This window comes from Amaranthus tricolor, chromosome 7, assembly GCF_026212465.1.
Source record: "Amaranthus tricolor cultivar Red isolate AtriRed21 chromosome 7, ASM2621246v1, whole genome shotgun sequence".
Classification (NCBI taxonomy): domain Eukaryota; kingdom Viridiplantae; phylum Streptophyta; class Magnoliopsida; order Caryophyllales; family Amaranthaceae; genus Amaranthus; species Amaranthus tricolor.
This window is the reverse complement of record NC_080053.1, coordinates 12,697,437-12,721,952: the sequence shown is the minus strand read 5'-3', so window position 1 is coordinate 12,721,952 and position 24,516 is coordinate 12,697,437. Positions and strand designations below refer to the sequence as shown.

At 35.9% G+C, this 24,516-nt stretch overlaps 1 protein-coding gene across 2 annotated transcripts; it reads right to left on the bottom strand.

Annotated features, from left to right (window-relative positions):
• Nucleotides 1-921: 921 nt before the first annotated feature.
• On the bottom strand, nt 922-19,139 carry LOC130818776 (pectin acetylesterase 5-like). Of its 2 annotated transcripts, none has more exons than XM_057684975.1 (12): nt 18,661-19,139; nt 18,482-18,564; nt 16,967-17,093; nt 12,747-12,826; nt 12,572-12,661; nt 8,321-8,445; nt 6,756-6,816; nt 5,925-5,978; nt 5,522-5,599; nt 5,345-5,450; nt 2,354-2,496; nt 922-1,332 (listed from the first exon to the last, which is right to left on the bottom strand). In XM_057684975.1, exons 1-12 carry the CDS (start codon nt 18,872-18,874, stop codon nt 1,219-1,221), a joined length of 1,275 nt encoding a protein of 424 aa, XP_057540958.1. In that variant the 5' UTR covers nt 18,875-19,139; the 3' UTR covers nt 922-1,218. The 2 variants fall into 2 exon arrangements, with proteins under 2 accessions (XP_057540958.1, XP_057540959.1); XM_057684976.1 differs by lacking the exon at nt 922-1,332 and adding an exon at nt 7,807-7,886 and having other exon boundaries at nt 2,360-2,496; nt 18,661-19,121.
• Between the last annotated feature and the right edge of the window lie 5,377 nt (nt 19,140-24,516).

Here is a 24,516-nt window from a genome sequence, read left to right as displayed (position 1 = left end):
ATATTGAAGCATCAATATGCCTACTTGTATATGTAAAATACTTACTGTAAACTATTATAATACCTACTACTCGTAAAAATAACTATTCTGAATTACTAAATACCTCCTACTAATAAAAACACCTACTGTATTTATGACATATATGAAGTATGCGTTTTCAGTATGTGTAAATAATGTTTGTAATATGTCAATAAAGTGTGTAGTAAGGTTTTTTTTTTTTAATGTTACAATGGGTTAGGCTTGTGACCTGTGAGAGACATCCTTCAAAGAGATTGTCTCTCACAAGAGTCCTCGATAATTTCTAAGCTTGATTGGCCACGAAATTCAATTGGTCCATAAAACGACATAAATTTTGAATAAAATAAGATTATTTAACAACTTAATTCTAAAAATAAGCTTCGTGAAAACTTAATTTCCAAAATAAGCGTCCGTACATCCAAACCTAGCCTTGGAGTAAATCGCTGTTACTAACAGCGAAAGACAAAAAAAAATAAAAGCCATAAGTCGCTGTTACTAACACCGACTTAGGGAGTTGACCAGTCAACTCCTTGAGTCGCTGTTAGTAACAACGATTTTAAGGTTAACTGGTCAACTCCTTAATCTCGTAGGTTGAAATGAGGAAGTAATTGAGAACTGAAAACTTAAAACGCATTAAGTCGCTGTTACTAACAGCGACTTAAAAATATATATATATATATATATATATATATATATACATATATATATATATATATATATATATATATATATATATATATATATATATATATATATATATAAGTCGTTGTTAGTAACAGCGACTTACTTCAAGGCTAGGTTTGAATGTACGAACGCTCATTTTGGGAATAAGTTTTCACGAAGCTTATTTTTGGCATTAAGTTGTTAAATAAACTTATTTTATTCAAATTTTTTGAAACAACATTGGGCTCTTAAATCTTATTGATAATTAAGCAATTGTTGGTAAAAAACTTTTGATCAAGTAATGTAAGAACACAACAATCAATCCATTTTCACAAGTATAAATTTCTAAGCTCTTTCATCTAAATCTACACACTAGGACAATGCATATCATATTGAAATGCGTGTTGCCAAATGAAACCAGTCGACAGTCCGTCTGCAACCACAAGGGAGATAAAAGAATTAACCTGCGAAATAAATATGGCAGACCATCGACCTTGATTTAGTCCATCGTCTGTGGTGGATGCATCGAACATTCTATCAAGCTCGCAAGAAATCCATGTTCAGACACGAGGGATTACAAGGAAATGGGCAATCCACCAGCTTTGCTGGTCCTTTGTTGAAGTACCAATCACCTACAGCCTCGGCAATTGTCTTGGGAAGGCACAGGAGTATCAAAATTAGTACATTTGGTCGTTTAGATCATTAAATTTTAACGAAAGTCTCACAAGTTATTATGAATACACAGTTTAGAAGGAAATCGATTGACAAAAGAAAGCATTGATGAGATTAGAAGAGATCACGGTCAAGTAATGACTCAAAACATTTTACTATTTCGATATTCAATCAGCTCTTCATTCAGTTCAGATTAGTTCATCATCATCACCATACCTAATGTCCCGCTCGAAAGCAGGTTCTGGGTGAGGGAAGATGACGAACAATCGTACCTATACTCCCTTCACAGGGAGGACTAGAGGAATGCAGTAAATATTTATTCAATTCATTTTAGTCCAAGAAAGCAGGTTGTATAGATCATGCTTGTCGGAATTAAATGATAGGAATAGTAATGAAAATTTAATACATAATTTTGCTTGACAAGGTTTATAGTAATGCTTGTCCTACTTTATCCTTTTTCTTCACAAAATTCATTCTTATTCATTACCGTTAGGGAAGAGGGTTTTAGGTGGTAATGGAAAATTGTGAAGACGAATGAAACCTTCATTACCATGGGAATGACATATCACATCTTATCAAAATTAACACTAAAATACATCTCTATTTCCGTACATCAACCAAACAGGACATAAGTGTCATCTTGACCCCATAGCTCTTTAGAAGAAAAGGCATTATCAGGGTCATTCACAATGGGGGGTTCAATAATAGAATCCGATGCAAACTCATCAAATTTCCTTTTATGTAGACCATATCACACTACAGAAGATGTAAAATATCTCCATACCACACAAAAGATAAGATGATATATTTTCAAGCTTTTTAAACATGCATGGTGTGACGGTGTATTTGATGCTTCGGATTTTCATGCTGAGTAAGATTGATATAAAGATTAAGAATGGTCGTGATGTTTTTTATGATTTGAACTAATTAGAACACAAAAATCATACCACAAGGCCAGAGCAAAACCTTCATAACCATCATGAGATAAAATTTTGCATACCTTATTGTTCACTTTTGGAGAATTGAGCCCGTGCCACGTTTCCATCCAAGTTTGACAATGGATAAAGCAAGAATTTATGAACATTCCCCTTTCCTTGCTCATGTCAAATTCATGAATTGCATTTAGCAAGGAGTTCCGGAAACCTATCAACATTTACAGTTGAAGAAAATTACAAGAATATTTAAACCAAATGCTCAAAAAAGAAAACAGAATTAAAATTATACACGGCCAAAAGAACATGCTACTCCGAGTTCCAAAAAGACCTCTTCAAACTAGCATGAAGTTAGGTTTGAATACTGATTTAGTGAACATAAGAGCACAATGAATCTAAAACCTTTGAAAGATGCAGTATTGGAGAACAGTTAAAATGGAAGGAAAACAATGTATTTGACAAATGGAGTTTAAACATTTGCAAAAGAAACAGTTCAATGGTGATAAGAAACCCTGTTAATAGAAAGCATATTAACACCGACAGAATACAAACATTCACCATAACATAAATAGTTTAGAAAAGTGAATCAATTACAGCATCTTTCAAAAGTGATCAGAAGGACAAAATATGGTAATAAAATTTTGTCTTCCTGCATATTCCATTTTGCCTTCAATATAACTTGGCCCGTCCTACCAAAGTTCTAATACTAATACCTTGCACCAGCCTAAGTTTGGTACTTCGTATTGGATAAGACCAAATCAGCTTTTGTATGTGATGCAAAACTAAGTGGACAAAGTATATGAGTTAAATAGTCAGCAGAAGAACAGTCACTGAGATAAGGAATAGACATATCCAATTTCATTACTCCTTTATCTCAATTGTGTAGACAGATATAGAGCATTGATAGACAAACAGCAAGTCAAGTTCATCAGAAAAGCTTCCACTATAAATAAATAAACTGACATGTAGAGTATAGACTCACGGATACTCTTGAATTGATATTTTACTTTGAAAATAGGACAAGGAAACAGTTACGCTCAAAGCAAATGTGAAGGAGTAATAGTTTACTAGCAGAACCTTTTATATATACAACAGTCTACTTTGAAAGACAGACAATACGGAGGAGTATAAGTGCATCACATTCATGCATGAACCAGAAGAGGGTAATTTGCATAGGAAAGATAACCCGCTTCCCAATCTGGTAGCGACTGCATAATTTGATTAAGATGCACACAAGCAATAATTTTAGGTTGGTTTAGTGATGCAACAGGACATGCAACAGCTGTCGAACTGAGACAACCTACCTGATACAAGGACATCTAGCTTTCCTGATATAAATAAAGAGTCGCATCCACGGGTATAAAATATGAAATAGATTAAGAATGGAAGCTCATTGATCCAAGCAACATAGGTTAAGTGGTTACAGCCTTAGCATACTTTTCATCAAGTTCGCCTTGATTTATCCAACACAAAGACTCCTCTTAATTCAAACTTCCTAATCATATAACAGGAATGCCAATTCCTTCTTTTCTTTCACAATATTCTCTACTTCTTTGTTCCTTTCTTCATTTCAATCATCTTCAAAAATCAGAGTATCAGATAAATGTTTTGGGATATACTTCCCGTATTCAATTGGAAAACTGTGAAGACACGTATTCTATAAGCACTATTGCACCACACATAACAATAACAGATCTGCTAGTTCAGGTATAAAATGGTAATAATATGTTGAATGAGAGTCGGGTCTTGCCTCACTGGCGGCAAGTAAGTAACATATTTCCCAAGCAAAACTTGAGTTCGATTCTCCTTCTCTCCCCCAGCCAAAAATTTGAAAAAAAATAAGCTTATATCAAAAAAAAATTCCCCAAATAAGTTTTAGGAAATTTTAATTCCCAAAATAACCGTCTTCATGCCAAAGCTAAGGTCGGGTATTTGTCTGCTGTTACTAATCGCAAACAAAGAAATTGGTAAAAAAAAAGTCAAAAATCTTTGTTCACTTTTACTAACAGCGAACAAAAGGAAGACTATGTCAATACGTTTAACAGGATAAAAATATTAGCAAATATTAGTTTTTTGGTCCTTTTAAACGTTAAGACATTGTCTTCCTTTTGTTTCGTTGTTAGTAACAGCAAACTAAAAATTTTGACTTTTTTTTCTCTTGTTCGCTATTAATAACATCGAACAGCCTTGACTTTAGACTCGGACATGAAGACACTTATTTTATGAATTAAAATTTTCTGAAGCTTGTTTTGAGAATTTTTTTATAGAAAAAACTCATTCTATTCAATGATTCCTCCCAGCCTACCCTGTAACCCAAAAAAATGCCGAATAACTTAATATTAAGATGTATCTCAATATTAATTATATAATTCATGTCAAATAATTAGATGCATCTTTGCCCACATTTCTAGCTAATGCGATGAATTTACATTGTAGATGCCACTTGTCTTCACCTCCCAACTCAGCTACAACAATTATTGCTTTCAATTTGTAATTGTAATCTCTATCCACATCAATCCAATTATGAATATACGCCTTTATTTTGATCGGTAACAAGCGCATTGTGAACTTGATTATCCCTCAACAAATCTCTAAACCGCTCCATAACCAAGTGGGTCGCCATCTTATCTCTCATAACATAGATAATTGCCAAGAAATTGTAATTTGTTGGTGTCATGCAACATTATCCCACGATAGCCACCTCTTGTTGTTAGTTGGGGGATCTTTTGGCCACACTCTCCTTTATGGGTATGAGTTGCCGCCGTCTTTCCCTCCCCAGACCCTGACCATAGTTTTTTAATGAGCGGGATACACCGGGTATGATGATGATGATAAGATGGTATGATGATGATGATGATAAGATGTATCTCAAGAGAAGAGACTGCTTTTTGAGAATTGAGATGAAAAAATGAAACATTTTCATGACAAGGTTGCTATTAAAAATTTTCTTGACGCACAAAATTAGGTGAACTGTCATCCTGTTTGATGAAAAGTTTCATAAATCATAAGCTAGCTGCCGGCATTTGTCAAAAAAAAAAAGAAAAAAAAAAAGAAATAACCTTGTAATATATCCATTTGATGAGAATTACATTTCTGAATGTTCAGTCGGCATCTTTGCCATTCACCAGAGACATCTGATGCAGTAGGTACAAAGACATGTTGTATCTGCAAACACTCAAATATGTTACCAGTGTTATCAAAGAAATACAGAGTGCATTATTGAATGAAAAATGCACCTGCCAAAAATCATATGCTGGGTTGACAAGGAATATTGGGGTCTTAATGCTTTGAATGATTTGTCGAGGGAAAAAGCACTGAAATATCAAACAGTAAGATGATCGCAACACGTCAGTATCTTATATTAAAATCAGAAAAAAAAAATAAATAATAATAATAATAATAATAATAATAATAATAATAATAATAATAATAATAATAATAACAATAACAATAACAATAACAATAAACAATAACAATAAACAATAACAATAACAATAACAATAACAATAACAATAACAATAATAATAATAAATAGGAAAAATTGATATTAATAATCCAACCTGGATTATTAATATCAAAATTTTCCTAATTAATAAATAAACAAAAATCAGCTAAACCAACTGTAAGGTGAAAGCTTACCAAGGATGGATCCATTTTGTCAACACAATCTTTCGGCAAAGATTTGGATGCTCCCTGACATAATAAACGAAGAAATCCTTCAAGAATCAGCATGTCAAGATTGAAGCTAATATGCACCAGTTTATATGTAATGGGCCCATATTAATACATGTTGTACGCATCACGACTGCATTGTAAATGTTTCTGAGCTCTCCCAGATCACTGATAGGCTGTCACAGCCTCAAACCATCCTCAAAAGTGGTTACATGACCATTATCATGATCTCTACCACATTTGAGATTTTATACCTTGAACTGGAGTCGTCTCACAGAAATGATGCAAGTTATATTAACATGAAACCAAGCTCGATGCTTCTATGCAGCATAAGATCTCTCACTCAATGCTTTTGAAGCTTGATTAATCACTCTTTAAAAGTATGGAACTCATCAGATACCAACAAAGTTACAGAAAGTTCTTCTGTGTTCCTAATATATTTTCAGTGGATCACACACAACTAAATATCCACATCCATTAAAGAGATCTGATATGTATTAAGAACAGGTACTGTGAGGTAACCAAAGAGTCTGACTAAGGCCAACTGCTAAAGGAGATATTTTCTCTCTACTTCTTATATTTTGTTTCGTTCCCTTTTTTCTTAATTTTGCAGGGAGGGGATTTGCAGCAAATTATACAGAAACCTTTGTAACTTTACACATGTGCGAAATTCTTGAATAATACTTCAAAAAGAATAATACTCGTTTCAAAGAAATGTGGAAAAGATGACAAGCATAATGAAGGGGAAATTGTGGTATTGTTTGAAATTCAAATAGATCAAAGACAAACAAGTCTTACGTGAAGATTAACAACATTTTTGTAGAACAATTGCAAAGTGCGCATTCCATTGATATCCTCCCTGAAAACGTCAGCAGCAAGTTAAGTTCACATCCATCCATATAACAATGGAAAAAAAATTCTAAAGATCTAGATGATACTTTTATACACTTATTGTTTTCCATTTTGAGCTACATTGCGGGTAGAGTTAAGCATTTTGTGTGTTAATTTTACAAGTATTTGTCACTTTGGTCATTTTTGGTAACGTGTGTTCTTGTGAGCCAAATTTAGTACTTTATGGGATTTGAATGGTTAATCTTGTACATGGGTGTGATTAAAATTTATATTATGTAGTTTGGGTGCTTATGGATGATAAATAAAAGTTCCAAAACGGGTTTCCACTTGTGAGAGTCATGGAGCAATCTAAAGTGAAGAGCAAAGAGTTCAGTCCTCTTGGATAATCGTGTGAGCACTAAGTATATAAAAACATCACTTATCAACCACACAACCAACCCCAAGAATCTAACATGCACAGATGTACAAAATAGACTTGACCCAACTATGACCCAAATCCAACTTTGGCATCGTTGTATCCTAAATACAAACAAATGAGTCCATAAAACCAAATAATCTGCTAAACATTTTCAATTTTCAGAGCCGAATAACCTTTTAACCGAGCAGAACTTGGAAGTAAAGGGACACTAATGAATAATGTACTCTTAGGAACGATGACACACCAAACAGTAGATTCTCAGTACCTCTTACAGGTCTAGAGTCGGCATACTTGCCCAGAAAACCATACATTTGGTTAGAGTTGCTTATTTGCAGTTCTACCAAACCCAATTATGAATATAGCGTTCCAACAAACTATCCTGGATCATTTATTTTCATTTGTACCTATTCATTTTTCAATTTATCAGTACCATATAATTCTCTAAATTATCTCGGTTCAAATAAAATCATAATCCAAGGAACTTTATAGAAGATGTACACCCTAATTGTACAACAACACTGTATTATTCTGCAAGCAAAACAATATTCCTAAGTAAAAAAAAATGAAAACTTGACATACTTCCAAGTATTTGAACGAAACTCTTCACAATATAATTCTCAATCGTGCAAACCAACATGAATCCCAATTCATCAACCACTCTACGACAGAACAGTTATTATCAGAATCACCACTAAAAGCTCACATATAATGATATTAAGTACCAAGTATAAACTCTAAACACCTACCTAAAGCAAGCCTCTACAATTGCAACAATTAAAGTGAGCACAACACAAGGATTGCAAAAATATCACATACAAATAATGTTGCTCACGAGTCTTGGAAGACCAAGATGCAAAAATATCACCTACACATGAGATAATTTTTAAACATCTTTTGTGCATGACACTAACATCACAAGATCCAAACCAAACTTGAGAAATTTGCCAAGGCATTCAGAATTTGGAAAGAACATACTTCATACAATAAATCTGTCAATCAGATGTAATCAGAAACACTCAAGAAAAAAGCTTCATGGCAACTGAAGGCCCTTAAGAATTGTTTACTAGAAATCAAGGAGCTTAGATAAGCATACTCATCAAGAAAAAAGCTAGCATCAGCCAAACACTTCACAATCGCACTATTTGACAACTTGGCCCGAAAGTCATCACAATGAATCATAGTAGCAAGCCCGCCCGCAGAGCATCCTGAAAGAAGAGCCTGTGAGAATCAGAAGTAACGGTAAGAAACAATCATTTCTCAGTTTTCATTTTAAAGATTTGAGGATAGGACTGAATGTTGTTTCAAAGTAAAATGATACTCCCACAGTCCCAAATTAGTTGTTACACATCAGATTAGTTGCAACATTTCCTTTAATAGTAAAGTTTTACCTATTAAATTTTGATACATAACCTAATATAAACAATCCAATCCTACTTCAATGCATTTAGACCATGTATAATTTCTTTTGGAGTGAAAAGATAAGCAACATTATTAATGAGATGAATCCATCAAAACAATGTCCGAGATCCATACTAGACTCACATCATGACTAACATTATCACAGATGAGAACCAACGAGCAAGACAATGGGCGACTACATTAGCTTCCCTAAAGGAAAAATTAAAGGAAAAATATCAAACTTAGAAGCAAGCTTAAGTATTCGACCACATCCCCTTTCATCTTCTTGACCGGCTTCAGGCATGCTGTTTTGATCTTTAAGAAGCTTCAACCTGTCTCTTCTTATACTAGACACTTTGGAGTTTGGAGTGAAAATAAGCGGTGTTTTTGTCTCCATCTCTGAGGATCAAAAAGGGCGACAACGTTGCCACACCTACGTCTCTTGACTCTGCCTAATATGTCTTATCTCCTTTTCTACATTGTGTAGCTCCTCGATAACTATTAAGTTTGCTGCATTTGTATATTTTTTTAATCTTTTTCTTAAGCCACTAAAGTCTCTTTGTTGAACCCATATACACATCTTTGTTCACCTCTAGAGCTGAGTTCCACAGTCATCCACTATACGACCTAGTAACCACCATTTGTCTTTGAACCGAAAAAGCTTATCATCATCTTTCACAACCAACCTATTCTCTTGCCATCCACTCTTGATTCTAAGCACATTTGACCCATCCCAAATAACATTTTTAACGAGGCTATCATTAAAGATAATTCTATATCCCTCCTTAGCAACAAACCTACCAAGCCTCTCGTCTACAAACCCTTATACTTTCTTGTTAAACCATGTGTATACACAACCCGAGGCACCAAGGTCCCTAAGAACATTCGAGTCAAGACTACTTCTATAATCATTCACGGAATTGAAATCACAAGTCGTACCTCCTCTTTTTCCGCTTTCTCAATTATTTCCTTGAAGTCCCCTCTTAATATCCATGGTAACTCAACCTACTTTCCTAGCTAGTTGATTATGTCCTAGGTTTCTATGTTTTTGATAGTTTTCGAACCAACTGCAAATCCCTGTGATCCTCTATTTGTCACCATGAGGTTCAGTATTTACTGCATCAATAAAATGCTTATCTTTCTTTCTAACATCTACCATTATTACCATCTTCCGCATGATAGGTAACTCACCTCCCTATCATTCGCCTCTACATGAACCATTCCATACGGTAGCTTTGAGCCGCGACCCCAATCTTTTTTTTCTTATGGGTAGAAATAGCATTTCAATTAAAATTATGTCATCTCTCCCATTATTGAGACATCCTGAAAGGGAAAAATGCAGCTTGCTTTGAATTCTTTTAATCTCAAATGCATTACTCTTTGTTTCACTGAGAAAGAGCATCTCATGGGAGTATTTTCGCTCCAAGTCCGAGAGCAAATTAATCAATGTTACATGAAACAACATTTAATCTGATACGAGAAACAAAAATGGAAACAAGAAAGATTAATTTTAGAGTTTTAGAAACATAGGAAATGTAAGTATAATTTTATTTTACAATAAAAAATAAATGAGTAAAAGAAGTTAAGGCAAAAAATGACTAAAAAGATAAGACAAGAAAAAAGACAAGAAAAGAAAAGAAGGGCTTTGCTATGATATATAGTTTAGATGTGGAAAAAAACATAGGGAAATGTAATTTCGGAAACGTTAATCTAGAGTTTCAAAAATAAAGATTCCGAAATTGGATTCGATGGGAAGTTTCCGCTTAATGGTAACTATGGAATTCATTGTCGAGGGACTCCCAAGACCTCAAAGTTTCTAGAAGATAATTGCATTCATTGACCACTAAGAGCCAACTATATAGGGCCTGCCACATTTTCATTCGTTTGTGAGGTTTCATGGTCCACCTCCATGGGAATCATTCGTTTCTTCGTACTTCCCCTTGTGTCAATCTCCATGTCAATTTTCGTGTTTGAATCGTTATGTCTTTTTTCACCCAAAATTGGACCAACAAACCCATGAGAAAATGAAAACTTTGTCTTGCAATTCTCTTCCATCTTTTACCACTTGTCGCCTCCGCATTGTTAGCCTCAACATATTATCCCTCCTTTTTATTGAATAAGAAGATAACCTCTTCATACTCATTATTGTGTCCGACATTGTCAATAGTTCCACTAGCATCATCATCTCGTCTCGAAACTCGTGCCAAAAGGGGGATCTTTAACTGTTGGATTAATGTTTACCCCATCCCTTTTCTCGTGAGGGGTAGCATGCAACACTATTTTAGGATCATCTACGGCCCCTTCCTCTTTAGATCTTGAATTGATATTAAGTTCTAGTAGATTCTTGTCTTCATTAGGCTTGTCAATAGACACACTGCTTAAAAGATTCAACGCATTCAATGTTTTGGGTAAAACTTGATCTTGTTCAACCTTCCCAACTTACTTTTTCTTATTTTCCTTAATAGCCTCATCGTTTCCCAAGTTATAAATGATTTCTTCATACAACTACGAGATTTGCCCTCCTTGGTCTTCTGGACCATTGTTGGAATCATGCTCTAATTTAGGTCAAATGCCATAGTTGGCTCTCAAGGATCAAAACCATAAGATAAAAATCAAAAAATAAGGTGAAAAGCTTAAAAAAGAAGACAAAAAGCAAGCCATTATACGGCTAGACAAAATTTCTTAGAAAGGAAACTTTAGAGAGACTCTCTTTTACACCGTGTAAATTTATTAGCCATATACATTTAAATCATCCAACCCTAAGTTTCATTTTTCATTAACATAAAACCCTACATAACAACTAATTGGGGACAAAGCAATAAAAATTTGAGCAAAGGAAATAACATAGAAAATATGTGACAAATTATGAATCAAATTGGCAAAAGCTTGTCTTCAATAAATAGGCCAAATTTTGAGTGCTATATTGATGGAATATCAAGGGTACTAGAAATAGCAACATACTCATGAAATTGCTCCAATTTTTTTTATGGTTGTACTCGTCGCATAGGAAAGAACAATTATAACTACCTTAGTAAGGATTAGGATGCTTTATAAATCTTAAAAAGTAAAAAGAGGATGTTTGACAAACATTCCACGAGTAAGTGATAATATTTCACCGAGTGAACGAAGATTGTCAAGAATTGATTCGTGTTAGCCTAATGCTCCTTATTATGTAATTTACCGATTGACATAGGATTTTATGTAATAATTCATGAAAATGGAAAAAGTGTCAATTATAAAAGAATAGAAGGAATATTACTTCGTAGTTAGTATTCAACGACCTTATGATCAACTCGGTTGCTTTAACTACTTGTACACTTGTGACATAATTATATAAGATTATAAGACTTTTTAGAGGGAAACAGATAAAAGAACGGAAAATAAGAGGCAAAGATACAGGATTTTGAGATTTTTGTACTCTATACACCTCCACCTTCGCAGATGAAGGCATACCCAAAAACATGGAACATATAACCAACAAACTCTGACACAAAATATAACCAACTCTAACGCAAACATATAACCAACTAACAAACACGGGAGGAAAACAAAATATAATTCTTACGGGATGGTTCAAGCCATAATAGCTGACTATCTTTCGCCTTTGGTAAATGTTGACTAGTGAATCACAAGGTGCATCGAAGAGGATGGACAATGACAGAGTTTTTGGAAGGTCCTTTCATAAATTAACACAATATTCTTCTATCTTATTTGGCAGTTTTATACATACCTACCCTCAATACACTAACCATCTTCTGCGAGCAAAAATGCAAGAGAAAAGGCCTTGAATATGCATTTCACTAGGACAAGTCCAATTAATAAAATGTTACACTGGATAGCAATTATTTTGGATGATAAATAAGAGATGGAGGATATATTTTACCTCAAAAAGTTCGCTACAAAAAAAATATACATATATAAAGGTGAACGCAAAAAGTTTCAATACCTGTCTTGCATCGGACATTCCCTTGGCTAGAAGTTCATCCATCAAAGCTTCCCAGATGAGTTGACCTCTGAATAAAAGATGTGTTCCATTCTAAAGATTTTCATTCAAAAATATATGATTAGGTTAATGATCATTATTTTTCCATTGAATTATGGATATGATCATTTGGACTTACATAAAATTCACTTTCAGAATGCCCCGTCAAAGAAGAACCGTCACAGTAACGTATTTTTACTTTGTTCCAGTTGAAGAAGTCTAGAAGTCTCCCAAAACAGTTATTTCAGAAAAACAAAAGACTATTGGACGATACATTTGAAATTCAAGATAATTTTTTAACTAAGACAACAAGAAAGGTCAATCAGAGCCTATGTTACTCAGACTCGGATATGTATATAAGTTTCATACTCGGCTATTTTGAGAAAATTTTCTATAGTCTTCGCAGTAATTGGAATGTTTAAGAGGCAAAGCAATGTCGGAGAGTCAAGAATTTGACACAAAAGGGTACTCATAAAGCTAATGCTAAGAAATTTGTGATAAACAATACATGGAAGTAAAATTATAGGTAAAAAAAATTCCAAGGTAGCAAGTTCACGTCGTGTGTAATGAAATTCTAGTAAGAAAAAGCTATCTATGACTTGTATAGAATATAGTCAACTTTATCTTCTTTTTGTCTACCTTTTCCCTCCTGATCCCTCCCCGTTTTGTCCGCATTTTCTCTTTTCTTTATTTTTGTTGCTTTATTTCTAATCTAATGTAGTACCACAAACAGGTTTTAGATAGTTTGTCATCATGAGCTACAATTTCTTAAAGTTCCGTTTTTGGCATTTGTATAATGAACTCATAAGGCCGTATTTCATGCACTAGAGGAGAAAATTTGGTGAGTTCATTGACAAGTGAGGATTAAGTTCAATGGGATGTCTAAAGGTTAGTTGATGCATTCTATCATGGTCAATTATTGAGATTGTAGTTTCATGGTTTATTAGTTGATGCTTGTGACGAAATATATTCTTGGAGCACTAAGGAATTTTTTTAACTTCATTTGAGAACGATTATTTGAGCGAAGAAAGAATGTTGTTCGAGAGTTAAAGAATAATGTATACAAGTTTCATTCAAAATCATTATGCTAGAATTAGTTCTTTTGAGTTTGTAAATGTAAATTGCAGTAAAATGAAGAAAAATAAAAGGAAAAGGCAATGAAAACAAATTGAGGAAATTAGACTTGAATAAAATTTGACTTCAAAATATAAGTTGAGGTAAAGAGTGATAAGATTTAGTTGATATTTGGACTTTCACATTGGTTGGAAAAAAGTACATTATGATTTTGGTTTTTCTAACTTTCGTCGATACGAAATCAATAAGTAGTTACTCCAACAAATGTCAATATGCAGTAAACAATTACTCCTTGAAACTTGGTTTTCTGGTTAACAAGTCCTCTAATAAAACCCAGGTTTCTAATGGATTTGATCTATCAATGATTCATGCCAGTAATTCATATTAAGATAGACCAATAAAGTCATATTGAGTCATTACGGAATGAATTGCAATAGTCGTGATGTTATGAAAAGAAAGAAAAGATAAATAGAGAGGAAAATGGAAAAGTTAAATAATTTAATGGTACAATTGTATATGAAAAAAATCACAAGTTTTACTGAGGCCAAAATGAGTTGGAAACTTAATAATTTTTTATTTGAGTTCTCGGATAAAACTAGATAAAGTTTATAAACTTTTGTGAAGGATTGCACACTGAAAATTTGATGTCTTTCCTCTAATTAATGCCCTTACTCAATGAAATCCTCAATGACATCTTGGTAGCACAACATGCCTTGGATCACTCAATGACATCCACAATCTCTTCGTTGCTTGTTTTCTCTTGTAATTGGGTGAAATTTAGATGATGTTTACGATACTCTTGGCCAATCTTTATGACAAATGGACCCTTGGAATGTGAAACAACACTAACAAGAACTTACTTTAAAGTGAGGTTGAATTCATCCTTTTCCCAACATAAAACATTTTATCCTTAAGTGTTCCTAGTTTCTCTTTAAATGTGTTTAGCGTGATCGGCCATTTTTGCTAAAAATGCTATTCACACCCCATTGGTCACTACGGCTTGTTTCAAGCCCTTGTTTGACCATGTCTCTTTCTTCCTCAACCCAATATTTGTCACCCCTATTTCTTCAACCACAACATAAACAAAACCAACCTCTATCAAAATTATATGTGTATGTTTGCGCAATCTATCCAACTCACTTCACCTTCTCTTTCTCTCTCTCTCTGGTTAGCAATAGCATCACTGCACAACACACCAACAAGCCCACCTATTTGTCCACCAAATCTACTAACATTGATTCTCCCAAGAATATGTTTAAGTCTACTTTCTTCACAATCATTACTTAGTATTTCTTCCTAGTTTTTTTCTACCCTTTAATCTTTCACTTTTTCCCCTTAATTTCGGAAAAGAGTGTAAAGTATCTTATTCCCTTTTTGACATCTTCACCATCAAGGTATTTTTGCATTACTTTCAGTTGGTGAAAAAAGGTGTGATAAATTTGGGATTTCTTCGGCCATCCCAACCAACCCACTTGCATCCATAGTGCAAAAACGAGGCCGCAAAGTATCGTATCGTCCGCATCGTAAAGGTTATCAAATTTAACGAACTAGTATTACCCGCATTGTGAAGGTGTATTTCATGGTTTAGGTCAATATTTGGTGGTATGACAATGGCATCATCCCCGCTACAGCATCACTATATCCCTTATTGCATTGCACCATGCTCGCACCCAACTACATTCTCCTCCTCCGATAGACCTTCTTCCTTCTTAATTTTTTTTGTAAAAGCAACTTTAGTAGGTCTGAAATCTCAGATTTAAGATCATTATCTCTTACCTATTCATTTAATACTTACACTTTTGCTTACATCCCCGTACCGTTTATTCTTCTCATTTCATTTGAGTCTATGGTTCCTAGTCGACTTCAAAATTATTCTACTTTCTCCAATGCAGGTCAAAGCATTTTCCGTTTAAGGTTTATTAAGTTGGAAAATATTACATTGATGTTTGCTTGAAACAAATCTTGATCTTGTTTCATCTTCGCAAGTGTCATTTATTTATTCCTCTGGAAAGTAATATTCATATCCTCTCCAAATACTTTAAGTTTTGAGGTGATGAGTTTCTAGGGACTCATAATTTTTTGTAAGATCATGGCCCCCCAAAACAATGGTGCAACCAATACAGCTGACCATCAATAGATTTAGTTGAGTTGCTCAAGGACAAGAGATTAGTTCCACCTATCAAGCGCTTTTTGCACAAGTAAAAGTTTTGACGTTTTTGGATAAAAGAAGGAAAAAAAATGAACGTCATTATGTGTAGGCCAACCCCAAAAAGCTAACAAATTTGAGTGTATCTATGACTTTGTTGATGTTGAATCTCGTTTTTATTTACATTATATTTACTTTTAAACATAGTTACATGGAATGTGGAACATAGCCACGTTCTATGATCTAGGAACATTTGGTCCCATCACAACGAACACGACCCAAATCACTTAAGGTGATATCCCGGTGTAGAAGATCTTTTTTTAAAAGTATTTTAGCCTTGATTTATAAATTAAAGAAAAAAGGAGGGAGGAAAAAAGAGATGAAACCTAAAAAACGAAAAAATTCTACTCAAAAACAATTCCTTAAAGAAAAAAATTACTTTAATTATTTTTGTTTTCAAAAATATTTTTATACATAATGTATCTCGTACCCAATCATTCCAAAGTCAATCTAGGTTGCATCCCATTTCCCGTTCCAAACCGAATGTTGTTCCAGGTAACAATGCTTCTAAAGTTATTATAAGTTGGCCTTTATTACACTCAACCAAAACATTAGACTAATCAAACAAATTTAAATTTTATCTTCAAACCCACACTAATAAAGTTCTTAACCTACCATTATTTGCTAATAGGACAGTTGAGTTGGTTTAGTCTTTCTTGTTTTGAGTTTGAGAATTTGGCAACACTTTTTAGATGGATGAAAATCTATCCATAGAAAAGAAAATAAAATTTCGGCTTAGTTAGATCATTAGAAGTAGGAGAATACAACATTTTTAACATTTCGTACAAATTACGTTCTTGAGACCTAACTATAAGTACTCCCTCTCTCAATTTCATTGTCTAAGTAGAGAATTTATTTTTCTAGGAGGGGGAAAAAGGATAGAGAGACAAGTAGATGGCCCAAAGTGTGCCTAAGTGTGCAATAACATATTTACTTTGAGAGTTGAGACAATAGGGAATGAGTTTGGTAACGTAAAAAAGGAAAATATGGCAATAAGATTGAAAACATATGAAGCAGATTGTAAGATTCAAAAAATTCAACGTGCGAGGTAAAAGGAAAACTTTGGAATAAAATAATACCAGGATTTTGTGCTGGATTATGACTCAGAATTCCAGAAAATTGAACTTGCTCCATGTGGTTTGAGGAACCTAATGGTGTTGTTTTCCGTAGTGCACAAGTTGCAACAGAATCACACCAACCTCCACCCTGAAAAAAGATAAAAACTTGTATTCAAGAATTCAGGATAGTTTTCCAACTATATATTATGAGGACTTGGCCGGAAAAACCAAAACCTCCACCATATAAGATATAAGGAAGAGAGTCTAACCATAATCCTCTATGGAATGAGTTTAAGAAGTTTAGTTAAGACTATTGATTTCACTTCAAGTGGATAAATATCAAATCACAAAAGAACCTCAACAAAAAATGAATACTTTTGTATAACATAACCATTCCCCTAAGTAAACAACGATGATAAAGATAAATATGATTTTGTATAATAAATATTATAAAGGCAAATCTTGAAAACTATACAAAACTCTAATCTCATACGAAAGGACTTGTTAGGATCAAGTTTTAAACACATCAAATGCTTAAAAAAAGCGAGTAGAAACAAATATAATTAGCTCAAGTCTTCTCCACATTTTCAATTTGTCTCCGCAATGGTGAATGAACTGAAAAACATAATGATAAAATGAAGTTGTTTATATTCATCAAGAACTAACAAGTTTTATTCCATTCCATAACCCCAAAACCATTTAGTCGCTCCCACCCATGGTGATGTTTGGGATGTTCGTATGTAAGCAATTTTACCCTTGTTAATGATAAAACTAACAACAAACATGCTTCTAATTGACCCATGGTAGTCATGTGAAACTTCACATAAATAAGAAGTGCACATGATTTAATAAGTCATTTCACTTTAGTTCTTTATAATTCAAAACTAAAGAACTATAAATCATTGGCCCCATATCAAGAATTAATAAGTATTTAGGATAAATTTTCTAGTACAAGCAAGGTGAAAACCAGATATTATCATAATTGATAATACCTATCGTAATCCCATAGAATTCCCTTCCTTTCCCCTCCCTCCCTTCCCTGCCTTTCATTTCCCTCCTAAATTCTTATCCAAATAATCCTCCATCCTTGATAGGTTGCCCCATTGTTAGATGGCATGGAGATTGAGAAGCTAGGCATAATGGTTTAAAGTAGTAAGGTATTATGTAGGAATAAGAGAGTAAAAATAATTATGGTCATATACAAAATTAAAATAGAGTAAATTTATAGAGACGCACTAAAATCAAAAATGGGGAAACTTACAATTTCGTGATTCATCCTGGAAATTTATTTTTCACTATATTCAAATACCACATACTATTACTCCCTATGTAACAATGGATGAAAATACTTTTAGTACAGCATGATTAGACTAGGATAAGCATGATCAAAGATTATCAATTGATTCTTCCGGCTAAATAACATTAAGTTTCCGTTATTATTGTTATCATTAACACCATTTAAGTATTACAAAACAAGTGGACACTAAAAAGTTCAAGTGCGCACATTAATGGGTATGCGGTCATCTATGATCTAACCTCAATGTGAAGAACCCAGTTGTTAGATCCCGATCCAAAACCCTGACGAAAATGGTATCCTGGCAAACTCCCATCCAAGCAAACTGCAATAATGAACCAAAAAAATGGAAATTATCCAAAGTTCAACACATAATAATTTTACAGAAACTAAGAAATAAACAAAGAGACGATATACTAACATGCCCCTCTATGTTTAGCATTGCTAAGGAGAGTCAAAGGTACATAATCTGAATGGGGGTTAAGAGTGAAGTCAGGAGTATTGTTATCAGGGGAATGATTGAAAAGAAAAGAGTAGGAGAAAACGATGAGTGCTAGGCCAACAGCAGCAGTGATTAGATCTTTCTTGCTTAATTTTCTCCACCAAAAAAGAATTGATAGTCTTGAAATTGCCATTAATTGGAGGATTTATGAAGCATCAAACAGTGAAATGCCCACAAGTTTGAAATGTTTGAATTGGTAGTTTGTTGGTAGTGACAAACAGTCGAAATTTAATAAGAGGGAGAACCGGTTTCGCGCTCAGTTACGACTTATGTGATGAGACTGATGGGAGGATTGACAGTCGATAAGGAGGGCCGAGGGGCATGGCGGTGGAGCTGGAAATAAGGTGGTAGGCGGTGGCCGCCGCAGAAATAAGATTTTATAAAGTTGAGTATTTTCTCATAATATTGTCCAAAAATAAACTAATTCCCATTTTGCATTAATTGGGAAAGTATTTCCCACATTACCGTCCACGTAGAATAGGTTTGAGAAATTTTTTTTTTTAATATAACCACTAGTTAAAATGGCGGTTTTGTTTAGGAATCTTAAGTAAACCGCTATATGAAATTGCGGTTTACATGAATTTCAATTTTTTTTTTTAAAAAAAAAATTTAATATAGTAAACCGCCACTTGAAGTGGCGGTTTTGTAGCTGTACAAAATGGCTGCTTCTGTTTTTATTTGGTCACTTCATCTCACTTGTTCTTCCTTCCTCCTTGCTGCCGGTTCTGCTTTAAAAAAAAATTTCTTCAATCCTCATTTACTTCATATTCACAATTCCTCTCATTCAATTAAATTAATCAACTACATTCTCCTCTTCTCCTTCTTTACTTGTTCATTTTCATCATCATTTAAGGCATTAATATAAACCCTAATTTATTTCAATTTGCAAATTGATTATTTTGTTCATTATTGTTGTCATTTGAAGTTATAAATACATTGATTGTGTGTTACATTCTCTTGATTTCATGATTCAAGCTTACATTCTACACATTTGTAGTTGAATTTTATGATTTGGTTTGTATGCATATAAAGTGTTTGATGAAATGCTTGAATGAAAGTTTATTATTTTGTAGAGTTAGTTTAATGGTTTTAGTATATATTCATGGTATTTTTAGCGTTATATTTTAAATGAACCTTGTAATAAGTGTTCTAATACCTTAATATTACAAATTCTTGTATTCAAATTTACAGTGATGTTTATCCATCGTCAAAATACGACTTTTGAGGTGTTTGTTAGCAAAGTCTATGATGTAATTGGTTGTGATCGCAACTCTTTTATGTAACAGCGATCATGGCGATGCCAGGCCCAGTTGATCCATCGGTGCTTACGCTTCAGGCGACACACAGGAGCGTAGCTGCGTGGGAGGGCTCCACTGCCCAATTGGTTACTCGTCAGCACTACCAGGCGAGTACGTTACAGTGGAAGGTGGATGACAGGGTATTAGAGGTAGTCGAACTAGTTGGTTTCAGATACATTCATAGGTTGTTGGGCGGGGGCTTAGAGCTCGATCGAGCTCTTATCACTGCATTAGTGAAGAGGTGGTGGCCGGAGACTCATACCTTCCACCTCACAGTTGGCGAGGCAACGATCACGTTGCAAGATGTGGCAGTTATAATGGGACTGCCCATTGAAGGACAAGCAGTGATAAGTCATGGAGAGGGAAATTGGCCAGCATTAGTTCATGAGCTACTAGGGGTGTGGCCTGAAAACCCTCAAGACCCCACGCAGCCGAAGATCATCGTTGGATTGTCATTGAAGCTGACTTGGCTCCGAGAGCAATTTAGCGCGCTGGAGGATGACGCGGATGATGTGACAGTTGATAGACATGCGCGAGCTTACATCTTGTACCTGTTTGAATGCATCTTGTTTCCAGACAAGAGCGGCGACTCAGTACAGTTGATCTATCTCCCTCTACTGGGAGACTTGGAGCGCATAGATGAGTACAGTTGGGGAAGTGCTACCCTAGCATATCTGTATCGTAACTTATGTCGAGCATCTCATAAGGGTGCCAAGGACATTGGAGGCTGCTTGATGTTGTTACAGATATGGTCATGGGAGCACATTCATAAAGGGAGGCCCATTATTCGGACGATTCGACCCGATGGGCAACATGATCAGGAAGATGACGCGGATAATTTTGAACCGGTGTTAGGGTCACATCATCGGCGTGGGTTGGATCCTTTAGCAGTAAGGTAGCAACACTCAATTCACTATTAAAATTCATAATTTCACTATTTTATGATACATGAAAATGTTAAACAATGTTTATTTGTTTGCAGCCGGCTTCGCGTATATCTTTCGAGATCCCACTCCCCACATACTCTCGTCTACTCCAGAGACGCACTTGATCGACAACAAGACGAGCAGGTTATTAACATTTACTATTTGTATTAGTTATGAATAAATTGTATATATTACTGAGCAAATTGATTACTATTACAGATGACATAGCAGCCTTACACAGCGGCTAAGATGGACGCTCTGCCGCACATATGTACATCGGGCCACGAGATTTAGAGATCACGTTGTCCACTTATTTGCTTTGACATCGTTGAGCTACATCTCCCGGATCGTGTCATGCGTCAATTCGGTTTGAGGCAGGTTATTCCACAAGCCTGTGACACCCAACCTCAACTACATGCGATCGATCGGAGGACTAGGGACAAGAACTACCTCGTACGACATAGATCGCATGTAGATGCGTGAAATGACCAAGCATATAGATTGGTTTGAGGAGATAACTTCACAGGTCCTAGCTCTGCTATGTACATGAGTTGTTACAGGCGTATCTCCATATTACGCCTAACGAACACCACATTTGCGCAGCCAGGATCACATTACCATCCGACATTATGTTACTGGTACGTCTTCTTTCAACACTCATAACATATAGTAATAGTTTTATGTGACTCTTTTAACAATATAATGATAACGAACAGGCTGAGCGCATCCGATCGGTGCTCATACAATGCAATGACACGATTCAAGGGGCCGCTACATCGTCAGTTGATGTGGGGTATCGGCTATGTTCTTAGACCCTAGGCTCCCTCAACGCGTCGTTGACCGATGCATTGAGTCAGGCGGGTTATGAGTACCTTATACCGACCCCCCCCGTCATTGGCGAGGTAGATGACACATTCCACACTCCTTCTCCACGGAGTTCAACCCATCGAGGTAGCTCTTCCGGAGGATCCAGTTCTCGGTCCACAAGAGGTCGCCTGCGTTCATCTACTCGAGGTCGGTCTTCCAGATCGCCATCGACATCCGGTACTATGTCCCCATTCGTTCCTCCAGCTTCCATCACCACTCCTCCTCCACATCCATCGCCTCCGCAAAGGATCATCACATATCTACCTCGCCAATGACGGGTGGAGTCAGTATGAGGTACTCATAACTCGCCTGACTCAATGCATCGGTCAATGACGCGTTAATGGAGCCTAGGGTCTGAGAACATAGCCGATACCCCACATCAACTGGCGATGTAGCGGCCCCTTGAATCGTATCATTGCATTGTATGAGCACCGATCGAATGCGCTCAGCCTGTTCGTTATCATTATATTGTTAAAAGAGTCACATAAAATTATTACTATATGTTATGAGTGTTGAAAGAAGACGTACCAGTAACGTAGATGTCGGATGGTAATGTGATCCTGGCTGCGCAAATGTGGTGTTTGTTAGGCGTAATATGGAGATACGCCTGTAACAGCTCATGTACATAGCAGAGCTATGACTTGTGAAGTTATCTCCTCGAACCAATCTAGATGCTCGGTCATTCCACGCATCTACATGCGATCTATGTCGTACGAGATAGTTCTTGTCCCCAGTCCTCCGATCGATCGTATGTAGTTGAGGTTGGGTGTCACAGGCTTGCGGAATAACCTCCTCCTAACCGAATTGACGCATGACATGATCTGGGAGATGTAGCTCGACGATGTCAAAGCAAATAAGGGGACAACGCGATCTCCAAATCTCGTGGCCCGATGTACATATGTGTGGTAGAGCGTCCATCTTAGCCGCTGTGTAAGCTGCCATGTCATCTGTAATAGAAATCAATATGCTCAGTAATATAGACAATTTATTCATAACTAATACAAATAGTAAATGTTAATAACCTGCTCGTCCCGTTGTCGATCAAGTGCGTCTCTGTAGTAGACGAGAGTATGTGGGGAGTAGGATCTCAAAAGATATACACGAAGCCATCTGCAAACAAATTAAAATTATTTAACATTTTCATGTATCATAAAACAGTGAAATTATGAATTTGAATAGTGAATTGAGTGTTGCTACCTTACTGCTAAAGGATCCATCTCGCGACGATGTTGTGAACCTAACACCGATTCAAAATCATCCGCGTCATCCTCCTGATCATGTTGCCCATCAGGTCGAATCGTCCGAATTATGAGCCTCCCTGTATGAATATGCTCCCATGACCATATCCGTAACAATATTAAGCAGCCACCAATGTCCTTGGCACCCTTACGAGATGCTCGACATAAGTTACGATACAGATACGCTAGGGTAGCACTTCCCCAACTGTACTCATCTACGCGCTCTAAGTCTCCCAGTAGAGGGGGATAGATTAATTGCACCGAGTCACCGCTCTTGTCTGGAAACAAGATGCATCCAAACAGGTACAAGATGTACGCTCGCGCATGTCTATCAACCGTAACATCATCCACGTCATCCTCTAGCGCGCTAAAATGTTCTCGGAGCTAAGTCAGCTTCAATGACGATCCAACGATGATCTTCGGCTGTGTGGGGTCTTAAGGGTTTTCAGGCCAAACCCCTAGTAGCTCATGAACTAATGCTGGCCAATTTCCCTCTCCATGACATCACTGCTTGTCCTTCAATGGGCAATCCCATTATAACTGCCACTTCTTGCAACGTGATCGTTGCCTCGCCAACTGTGAGGTGGAAGGTGTGAGTCTCCGGCCTCCACCTCTCCACCAATGTAGTGATAAGAGCTCGATCGATTTCTAAGCCCCCGCCTAATAACCTTTGAATGTATCTGAAACCAGCTAATTCGATTACCTCTAATACTCTGTCATCCACCTCCCAACGTAACGTACTCGCCTGGTAGTGCTGACGAGTAACTAATTGGGCAGTGGAGCTGTCCCACGCAGCTACGCTCCTATGTGTCGCCTGAAGCGTAAGCACTGATGGATCAACTGGGCCCGACATCGCCATGATCGCTATTACATACATAAGTGTTATAAAAATCACATAAATATTATCAGTCTCAACATGATATTACAAAATATTAAAAAAAAAACATACTTTGTTGACCTTCGAGGGCATGTTTTCTTATTATGACCACTAAATCCACAAATGCTACATGTGTTACGAGGACGTGTCAACGGTGCATCCATTTCGTTCCGTATACGAGTTGATCGCGGACGACCCTTTCCACGTTTCGTTGAGGGATCTGGAACGACTGTAGGACCGTTCCAAGGATTGCAGGTGAACATGTCTGGAACAGGCATGAAAGTCTTCTTATATCTCGATACGTATTTTGTAGTGCGAAACGAAGGGTCCACAAAAGCGTCATACGATATGTTACGAGTTTGACATACTGTAAGAACATGTGAGCACAATAACTTGAAGATGGTTGGCTTCTAACAGGAGCATGATGTTGCTGTGAGGTCAACCATGTAGGATTTTCCACCTTTTCCTGTTATCCTGTTGCCACAACTAGTGGTGAGCTCAAATATCCCACGCACTGTGTCATATATCCTAACATCATGAAAGCGTGCTTTTTCAGCAATTATCAATCG